Source organism: Mastomys coucha, unplaced genomic scaffold (assembly GCF_008632895.1).
Source record: "Mastomys coucha isolate ucsf_1 unplaced genomic scaffold, UCSF_Mcou_1 pScaffold21, whole genome shotgun sequence".
In the NCBI taxonomy this organism is placed as follows: Eukaryota; Metazoa; Chordata; class Mammalia; order Rodentia; family Muridae; genus Mastomys; species Mastomys coucha.
The window spans coordinates 91041055-91051675 of record NW_022196904.1 but is presented as its reverse complement, the minus strand read 5'-3'; the positions used below and the strand labels follow the sequence as shown (position 1 = coordinate 91051675).

The 10621-nt window shown below is 49.7% G+C and overlaps 1 protein-coding gene across 3 annotated transcripts in view; it reads right to left on the bottom strand.

Moving 5' to 3' along the window:
* Window positions 1-10621, bottom strand: part of LOC116102678 (short transient receptor potential channel 2) — a 33767-nt gene that overhangs the window by 6309 nt on the left and 16837 nt on the right. For 2 of the 3 annotated variants that reach the window (XM_031387616.1, XM_031387617.1), the window contains exons 9-10: window positions 9870-10000; window positions 8701-9423 (exon numbers count right to left, since the gene is read on the bottom strand). In XM_031387616.1, the coding sequence (XP_031243476.1) occupies window positions 9191-9423; window positions 9870-10000 (364 nt within the window). In that variant the 3' untranslated portion in view covers window positions 8701-9190. Of the gene's footprint in view, window positions 1-361; window positions 455-911; window positions 1075-1451; window positions 1653-2794; window positions 2970-3631; window positions 3797-4676; window positions 4890-6671; window positions 7392-8460; window positions 8507-8700; window positions 9424-9869; window positions 10001-10621 lie in introns of those variants that run through there. The other variant, XM_031387618.1, reaches the window with a different exon arrangement.

Here is a 10621-nt window from a genome sequence, read left to right as displayed (position 1 = left end):
AAGGGTGTGGGTGTCCAGTGAAGGGTGAGGGTGCTGGTGAAGGGTGAGGGTGCTGGTGAAGGGTGTGGATTCTCAGTGAAGGGCGTGGGTGCTGGTGAAGGGTGTGGGTGTCTAGTGAAGGGTGTGGGTGCTGGTGAAAAGTGAGGGTGCTGGTGAAGGGTGTGGGTTCTCAGTGAAGGGTGTGGGTGCCTGGTGACTTTCTTCTTGACTTCAAATGATTGACATTTTTCAAACAAAAGGGTTTGCAGGAGTGCAAACAAGGGAAATGCAGGAGTGAATGAATTAGTGTCTGAGAGAATCAACTAGGCTTGGGCAAGTAAGAGTTAAGTGCTAAGACAAAAAGGCCTCGGGCTCAGCTTACTTGCCTAGCTTCTCCGATTCCTGGTAGGGCACATAGATGTTGTTGAGGCCACAGAGGAAGGCAGTCAGGATGATCATGAGGATGAACATGAACCTGGCAGGGAATAGGATGAGGAAGGGTCAGAACATCTCCACCCTACGCGTCGCGTCAGGCTCTGGGGAAAGAAACTGGGGAAGAAGGGGTGATGGTCTTTCTGGCTCTTTGCTCATTTTATTTTATTTTTTACCTTTTTGCCTTCAATTTCTAGAAAAGGAAAAAAATGAGGCATAGAGTTGTCCCTGAATTGGGATCAGACACACCCACTAAAGGCTCTTTCTGCCCTTGGGGGGTTTGTAATTGTGTCTGGGCTGGGAACTGTAAACCCTCCCTGTGTGAGAAACGCACATTTACATTTCCGGATTCTGCCTCTAGACTCCAGGGTTCAGAGACTGCTGGAGCTCACCAACCTGTGAGAGGCACACTGGTCAAGAACACCTGTGCCCCACAAAGCTGAGGATTTCAGAAGATAGTCTGTGGAGGAGGAGTCGCCACAGGCAGGGAGAGTACACACCGGATCATGTCGTCGATCATCTTGCCGATGGAGATCTGCAGAGTGCCCAGCGACTCATGAGCTGGCAGAATATACGCCAGTCGGGTGAAGCTGAGCATGCTGGTGACGGCAAAGAGCACCTCGGCCAGGAACTGGGGGTCCTCTGTGCGCCACTCGCTTCGCTCTGCCGGGTAGATGGGGCGGTGATTGAGAGGCAAGAAAAACTCACCCTAGGACTCACGGCTGGGCTGGAGGGGCTGTGATTTGGTCTTCATTATCAGCAGGACTAATTTGGAATCACCTAGGAGAGACATCTCTAGATACGTCTGTCCAGGTGTTTCCAGAGAGGTTTTACTGAGGAGGGAAGACCCACCCTGAGTGTGACTGGGTTCCTGACATACTATGGGGGGGGGGGGGGGGGGGGAGACAGAGAGAAAGAGAGCGACAGAGAGAGAGAAAGAGACAGAGAGAGACAGAGACAGAGAGAGGAGAGACAGAGAAGCTGCTTTGCTCGGTATTTGATCACAGCAAAGGGAAAGGTGATGAGGACAGGCTCCTCACCAGCGGTGGTGAAATAGCGGCAGGTGGTGCTGTCTGAGGCATCACGGCAGTGCATGTAGGCAAGCCCAGCCAGGAGGAGGCGCAGTGCAAAGGACGCCAAGTACAGGGACAGGATGACCACGTCCAGGAAGTTCCACCAGTCCAGGAGGTAGCTTCGCAGGCCCTCGATCCACACCTCCTTACACTCAAACCACAGGAAGCCTGAAAGAGGAGAGGAAGATCTCCAGGGAGGGTCAGGAGAGAAGGAAGCCACGCCCCCTTCCTTCTTCTAGGACATAGCCAGGCTGCAACCGCCGGGCTTTTGTGGGAGTGGAGAGTTGAAACATTTAATCCATCCAAGTGCAAAGTGACTTTCTGGAAAAATAAGTACCCTCTCCTTGTGGTGTGTGTGTACATGCATGAATGCACGGGCACTGGCATGCACTGCCATCACACATGTGCGGAGGTCAGAGGACAGCTTGTGAGAGTTGGTTCTTTCTTTCCAGCAGGTTCATCTCAGGAATTGAACTTAGGTTGTCAGGCTTGGTAGCAAGTGCTTTTGTTCACTGAACCATCGAAACCACGCACCCCTTTGGGACAAAATCTTGCTATGCAGCCCTGGTTGGCTCTGAATGCGCTAACCTTTTGCCTTAGCTTTTTTTTTTTCTTTCTTTTCTTCTTCTTTTTTTTTTTTTTTTTTTTTTTTGGTTTTTCAATACAGGGTTTCTCTGTGTAGCCCTGGCTGTCCTGGAACTCATTCTGTAGACCAGGCTGGCCTCAAATTCAGAAATCTGCCTGCCTCTGCCTCCCAAGTGCTGGGATTAAAGGTGTGCACCACCACTGCCCGGCCCAGCTCTGTTTTTGGTTTTTGGGGTTTTTTTTGGTTTTTTTGTTTTTTTGGTTTTTCGAGACAGGGTTTCTCTGTATAGCCCTGACTCTGTAGACCATGCTGGCCTCAAACGCAGAAATTCACCTTCCTCTGCCTCCCAAGTGCTGGGATTAAAGGTGTGCACCACCACCACCCAGGGCCCAGCTCTGTTTTAAGATCTTGATTTTAGGGCTGGAGAGATGGCTCGGCAGTTAAAAGCACTGACTTCTCTGCCAGAGGTCCTGAGTTCAATTTCCAGCAACCACCCACCATCTATAATGGGATCCTATGCTCCCTTCTGGTGTGTGTCTGAAGATAGCTGCAGTGTACTCATATACATAAAAAAACAAATCCTTAAAGAAAAATGATCTTTATCTCAAGGGTGTCAAAATGACCAGCCTACTCAGTGTGGCTAAGTTTTAGTGGTGCCCAGTGCCAGGCCTAGCCATGAGGGTCTTGGTAGCTAGCCACAAGTAAAGGGCTCTCTCATACACACCTGTGACCCAAATCATATGTAGTGAAGTCTCCCAGACACTCTGGCTGCGGCCTTTGAAGGTGCTCAGCTGAGTCTCCATGACCAGAGATTCTCCCAGCAAGAAGATAAGGAACCACAGGTAGGAGGCAGAATGCAGCAGGAACTTCAACACAGGGATCTTCAGCAAGCGGCCCAGCTTCGGGGGAGAGTGGAAAGCATGGCTGACAGAGCCGGCTGTTGTTTGTCCTTACGGCCCTCTAGACTACTTGGTGCCCATGTGCATCTGCACTTCCGGGATCACCCACACATCTAGGCATGCACTAAGAAGAATGTAGTATGCACGAGGCCCTCTATTTCCTGTTCTTTCCTTCACAACCACGTGAGGTAAGTGTTATTACGGCATACCCATCTTTTTGGGGGGGAGGCGGGGTGAGTATCTTATAGGAAAAGTTCATACTCAACCAAATTGAAAGGTAAGATCATCACCACTACTATTCTAAACCTGACTGGGTGCCTGAGTGGCCCTCTCTACTCTTTCTCTTGCCACACTGGCAGTTTTTTTGTTTGTTTGTTTTTGTTTGTTTGTTTTTTCGAGACAGGGTTTCTCTGTGTAGCCCTGGCTGTCCTGGAACTCACTCTGTAGCACAGGCTGGCCTCGAACTCAGAAATCCACCTGCCTCTGCCACCCAAGTGCTGGGATTAAAGGTGTGTGCCACCACTGCCTGGCTTTTTTTTGGGGGGGGGCACTCTGGCAGTTTTTGTTATGCCTGTCCCTGCCTCCAACCCACCCCTACACTCCCAGTGGGGAGCTTGCTTCCAACTCACAAACCAAGGTATCAGTCATCTTATTCTGAGTACCCGAGACTTGGGTGCCAGCCAGTAGCCTATGCAGAGGAAGGGCATGGTGAGGAAGATGAGGAAGGCGACAAAGAGCTTCCAGATGGTGGTGCTTCCACGCCAGCCAGCCAGGTTCCCACACCAGATGGAAGACAGAACTTGCTGGCAGATGGGGTGTGCTACAAACTAAGCAGAGACGCACCATGAGAGGAGATGAGAGGCCACCAGGCAGGAAGGTCAAAGGAGCTGGCTGGAGGCAGAGCCCTACTTCCTGCCACAGAGGATGACACATCCTTTTGTCTCCATGCCAGCCCATCCAGAAGAGAGGGGCTTTCCTTGCCATGCAACCACGGGCAAGTGATTTCAGCAGACCTCAATATGAATTTCGAGACTCTTCACACCTGCATTCTCAAAGTCAGGCAGGAGTAGGTAGAACTTGGGGTCTCAGTCCCAGAATTCTCAATGCCCCCTGCCTCTGTAGGTATATGTAATAGAAGGCGGGACAAAGAAGGAGGGAAGGCGTATGGAATATGGGTCTCCTGTCATGAGTACCAGGTCAATGAAGATGGCACACAGGAGAGCTTTGGTAACATGCTTTGTGGGTCAGGTTATCTGCATGGGGTTGAGAGTGAAGAGTCAGGGGTTGTGGGAGGCTGGACAGGGAACCTGTCTTTAGCTTGGCTGTTGGGTAAGGCATCTAATGAGACAGGGAAGAAAAAAAAAATCACCAGGCATTTAACCACTTACTATACAGAGTGAGGTATTGTAGTCTAACAGCAGAAGTCTGGGTCAAAGTTTTCACTAGAGGCTAAGTCAAGTCTGTGTGAGACCTGAATGTGGGATCCTGGTGGTGACTAGCTTTCCAAGGATGGTTAGTGCTCAGATTGAAGGTAACCAGGAGAGGATGGGAAACCTTCTCTCTTGCTGTTAAGGGCACATATGGAAGATCAGAATCAACGTCTCAGAAGGTCCCAAGGGTAGAGTAAGCCCAGACTCAGGACATGCCTTAGAGAACACAGGACAAGTGACCAGGGTAAGGGAGGGCAGGCAGTAGGGCCCAGCTGACCTGTTTCTGGTTGTAGTTGACAGCCAACCGCAGTCTTGCCAGGTTGGGGATGCCCTCCTCAAAGGCCTGGCCCAGGCCCTCAGCCTCAGGCTCAGTCTCACTATCCTCGCCCATGTCATTGAGCACTGCAGTGACCTCACTCTGATTCCGGCACATGCCCAGTAACTCGAAGCCATAGTCCTGGCAGAGAGACTCCAGGGCAATGTACTGAGGCTGTAAGAAAAGTGTTGTGTGCCATCAGTCCAATCTGTCCCTGCCCCTCCGGAACTGTGGGCCAGGGTCAGCTCTGACATCACCCGGTCTATTCCATTCTCCTGCTACCTCATCAGTCCTGTGTCGTCTTCACTTACCTAATGCTATTCCCACCGCATCACTAAGACACTGCAGCCCAAACCTACCACATGTGCCTGCTCCTCGGATTTCCTCTTCTAATTCCTGACTCCTGTCCTGCTATGACTTTGACTTCTCATGTTTCTTTAAACATTGTTATTGTGTGTGATAAGTGTGCATGTACACATACCATGGCACACATGCGCAGGTTAGGACAGCTTTGTTGAATTAGTTCTCTTTCCACTTTTACTTGGGTCCTGGGGATTGAGCTCAGGTCATTTAGGCTTGAATAGCAGCAGCAGCAGCTTTCCCTGCCGAGCCACCACACTGCCCTACCTCTTATACTTGTGCTCATTTTGTTTACTTTTTCCACCCTTATATGGAACCAGTACTGGCAGTTTAAGGAGATGCAGAAAAGAGTGTGGAGTTCTTAGCTGCGTATTTTCTACCCTATCCTGTTTTACTTGGAGCTTTTACTCCAGAGAGGTTCTAAGTCAGTCCTTAGCACTGTCCCTCAGATAGGAAACATTTTTTAAAAGGCTTCAGTCCCTCTGCCTGTAAAGTGTGGATGAGAATTCCTGCCCTGCCCACTCCATAAGCTGTGTGAGATGGGAAAGTCCTTTGAAAGCACTGCTTCTTCCTGATGGGGACCTTATTCTGGCTCCATTTGCTCTAGGCTTTCATAAAGCCCTCATAGGTTCCCTACCTAATGGCAGTCTTGAGGATGGAGACACAGTCTGGCTTGGCACACAGGGAATTCCAAGGACTCAGTCATGGACAAATGGGAATGGTACAATGCCAGGCCTAGACCAGGTACTCCATGTATCTTTGGTCCATCCCAGGTCCTCATACTTTTTGGGGGACAGAGTTGTTGAGGTTAGGTCTGATGCATTCTAGGTAATGACCTAAAACTTGCCAAAGATGCTTTTGAGCTCTGATCATTCTGTCTCTAGTCCCCCAGTGCTGGGGTTGCAGGTGTAACCCACTACATGGAATGCTGGGGATGGAAGTCTGGAGCTCATGCATAGGCACTGCCAACTGTGCTGACCCCAGCCCTCATTAGACAGCGTTTGCCAAGCCTTCAGCTCTATTTCATCCACCTTTTTTGTCATCTTCTCTAACCAGCCTCTTCCACAGCCACAATTCCCTTAAGAATCTGCCTGAAACACAAACGCCACAGGTGGCTCTCTTTCTTTTCCCGTCTGCTGTGCTTTGCAAGCCCTGTGAGGACCATCTACAGAGGCACTGAATAAAGTCCCGGGAGCATCTTGTCCCCCTTTTCCATACATGAGAGTCCCAACACACAGTGCTCCAGGTAAGCGCACCCTGGACATCCCTAAGGGGTGCACTCTATTGAATGTCACGTCTAAGTTTGTTCAGCTGCTTTCTAATCTTCTCTTCCCTTAGGTGGATCTAGAGTACCCCTAAGTAGATCTAGAGTACCCTAAGGTAGAAGCCGTACTCCTCACGTAAGTGGCTGTCACTAGAATGAAAGCCTGTTCTGAATAAAATTGTTGCTCTTAAAACAAGAGGCTTCATCCTTGTTTGCCATTCCCCACTTCTCAAACTTCCTAGAACAGCCACCACAAAGCCCAATCCTGTTCCAGTGCAACAACAGACACGGGGCACTGAGGGCAGGATGGAGTTAAGAGTGCGGTAACAAACCTTAAACTCAGGCTCCTTCCGGGCAAGGCGCCTGAGCTCCCGACTCAGCTGAAAGGCTGCCAGCATGGCATCCTCACTGGCCAGCGAGAGGTGAGCCCTGCTTGCAATGCCTCTATAGGTATTGATTCGGGATAGTGAGAACTTCAGCAGGTCATATCGGCGGGCATTGCTGCACTCGAGACAGGCACAGGAAACTGGGTGGGGTCGAGCAATAGTGTGGCCCTGGTCCATAAGCAGCTGGGCGATCTCATACAGGTCCTTCTGGCAGGCCAGGGTGAGTGGAGTGACACCGGGGGCAAAGCGGGAGCCATCAATCGATGAGTCAAAGAAGGCAAGAGAGAAAGACTTGGTGTCTACTTTTCGACCTTTCTCCCGTTCCAGCCGAGCAAGCAGGCGACGCACCACGGCTGGCTGGTTTGTGTCCACAGCCACTAGCAGGGCTTCGTGGATCTGCCGGAAGTCGAACTTGACATTGGCCAGCAGAACATCAGTGATAACCTCGTGGCCCAGGCGGATGGCCAGATTGAGGGCTTCCCTCCAGGAGCGGTCCTCCGACTCTTCCACATTCCGCATAGGACCACCTGGACCAGCACCCGAAGCATCGGAGCCTGATTCCAGCAGCTGCTGCACGAGGCCCAGCTGGCCCTCCTGGATAGCACGCAGGAGTGTTGGGGGGAATTTGAGCTTTTTGTTCACAATCTCAGTCCAGTTGGGCTGTGGCTGGGTGAAGGAGAGAGCACAGCACTCTTTTGAGTTCCCAAGAATACCTTCTGTAATCGGCTGTTATGCCTTCCTCGTCCCAAACACAGATCGGCAACACATACTGCCTTGTTCACCATTTTATTATGTAGATTCACGTAGGAAAAGCTAGTGTGGGAAGTGTTAACTCAGCTCACTTCCATTCATATAAAAATCCTACCTAACAGGGCCCAGTGTTAGTTCCCTGAAGAGGTGATTAAAATAGGTGGTCGGGGCCACACTAGGCATCTAACCTATACACAAGCACATAGAATCTGGCAAGAATACAGATCCCAGCTTGCTGATCTCATCTTCTAGCTGTTCATCTCTATCTATGAAGGACAAGTTCAGACACGCACACACAGAGGTTCTTCAAGCTGGGCTTTCCCTAAACCCTTTCTCTATGCAGAGGACTCTAGCAGGGTCTTAAGATGTGCCCCTTCGCGGGGCGGTGGTGGCACACGCCTTTAATCCCAGCACTTGGGAGGCAGAGGCAGGCGGATTTCTGAGTTCGAGGTTAGCCTGGCCTACAGAGTGAGTTCTAGAACAGCCAGGGCTACAGAAAAACCCTGTCTCGAAAAAACAAAAAAAAAAAAAAAAAAAAAAAAAAAAAAAAAAAAAAAAAAAAAACCAACAACAAACTCCCTTCCACCACACACTCTCACTCTGCCTTCTACTTTGAGGAGCATCTCTCCTCCTTGGTACAGTTTGGTACAGTTCTTTTACCAGGCCCAGCCCTTTGCTCTTTTCTTCTAGGCTCTGGATCAGGGATCCAGGGGCTCTCCCACCAACAGCAGTATCCCATACTTTTTTGGCAGCAGGCTATCCCTGCTGTATCCCCAGGAACTGGGATGAGGAGGGGAGGGAAGCAAGGGTCTCTTACCGAAAGAGGATCCATGGCTGCACCCACCTCTGTGGGCAGAGGCTGAATGCTTGAACTCCAGCTCTGCCTCTCCCTTGACTGTGCCTAGCATCCTCTTTTATTTCCACTCAAAGCCCCACCCTGTGCTCTCCCTTCATCAGGACCAGCTGCTCTCTCCCTGCCCTGTACCTTGGGGATAAGGGGAACGGGTGTTAGTGCCACACAACGACATCTCCTGGGGAAAAGGGAAGCGTGCATAATTCTTCAAAGTAGAATTGGACTACCACAGCTCCAGGGGACACTATGGTCCAACTATCTCCAATAGTTGGAATGAGATTTTCTCAAACCCTAGCCAGGCCTAGAACCATCTACTCCTTAGAAAGGAATCTCTCTGGTTCCATGTGAGCAGGAAGATCCATTGAGAGCATGTTACTGAAGATCCATTTTATAGCCATGATAAGTAAAGTATAAACTTTCAGAGTCATCTGATTACACCAGAGACATACACCCATGAAGGACACAGAAGTTCAAGGTCATATGGAACTTATCAGTTTCATGTTCAAGACTCACTCATTTTCCCAGAACATCATAGGACTTTATAATTTCTAGCCAATATTCCCCCTTTGACTGAACCTCAGTTCTTCTTTCTGGAAAATGGGTATTAGGAAACACATTCTAGATAGTGTCCTAAGGCCTTGGAGAGATCAATTCTACCAAAGAAGTTCTAAGGGGAAAATATCCTTTGAGAATTTGGTTCTATAGTGACAAAGCCTTGACAACAGGAGCAAGCTGGGTCCAAAGTGTTCTCAGGCAGGCAGAGTCCTGAGGTAATAGCTAGAGGGAGGGGAACCAACCCTTCTTAGCCACAAGAGATCCATTCCCCAGGCTCCAACATAATGGGTCAACAGCACGTCACTGCTCAGGCTGGAAAAACTTCCCCACACACGCTGGCGTGTTCTTCTATTTCTCTTGCCAAGAACTGCAATTCACAAATAGGGCACTGGACCCAGGAAGGCGGTGGCGAGCTCTCTGGGGAGGATACCCACAGCACAGACTCTGAGGAAGACGAGGAGGCAGGAGAAGCTGGCTGGGGTGAGGGGCTCTCTCCACAAGTGGCAGCATGCCTGGGAAGAGTCTCAATACTGAAGGAACCTAAGGAGAAAAGGAGACAATTAAACTGGGCCTTCTCCCAGGCAAGCTGCCAGCCCCAGATGCTGAAGGGAGGATCTGCTGCCACAGTGCAGCTACTTGTTGAGAGACACTATCATGTCTGTCAGACATTCATCAGGCATTTACTAGGTGCAGAGGGATATGGATGTCCTTACAGAACATTGAGTCTACTGGAAAAGGTCAGCTATGAGCATAACAAACACTGCCTTGGACAAATCAAAACTGTGTGTGTATGCATGCGTGTGTGTGTGTAATAAAACTGATTGCTATGTGTGTACCATATACATGCACTTATGGAGGCCAGAGGGTGATACTGCGTATCTTCTTGCTTCTCCTACTGATTATTTGCGACAGGGTTTCTTTTGTACTTGGAGCCCACTATTTGTCTAGAATGACACCCACCCCCCTCGGTCATCGATGCAGCTCACCTGCACAAATGGGACACTGTCCAGTAGCCAGTACACCACTGTCATCACTTTTAGTCTGAGGTCGGTGCTGTCTTTGTCTTGGCCTTCCTGTCCCCCTCCTAGTTGGCTGAGAACTTGAGTTGGATAACGGTCTGTGGGAAAGAACAGTTGAAGGCCAGCTATCTGGGAGAGACTACAAAGGCTGCAGGTATAGCATCCAGACCAGAAGCACGAAGAGGAGAGTGGAAACAGTAACTCAAGAGTTCCTGTTTTCCCACTTGGTATGACAGACTTGGAGGGAGGCAGTTAACCTTTGAGCATTTGACAGCAGAGCTTCTACCATTGGCCTCACGGTTTTTTGTTTTTTGTTTTTTTTTTTTGGTTTTTTGAGACAGGGTTTCTCTGTGTTGCCCTGGCTGTCCTGGAACCCACTCTGTAGACCAGACTGACCTCAAACTCAGAAATCCACCTGCCTCTGCCCACCAAGTACTGGGATTAAAGGCGTGCGCCACCACTGCTCAGCTGGCCTCAATTTTTAAAAATTAACTTTGAGATAGGGTCTCACTATGTAGCCTGGTATGGCCCAGAACTTGCTAGGTAGATCAGACTTTCCCAGAACATAAGTTCTGACTTTCTCTGCTTTTCAGCTCCTGGGATGAAAGGCATGTCATCATGCCTGGAAGTTTTTTTGTTTGTTTGTTTGTTTTTTGTTTTTGTTTTTTTCGAGACAGGGCTTCTCTGTATAGCTCTGGCTGTCCTGGAACTCACTCTGT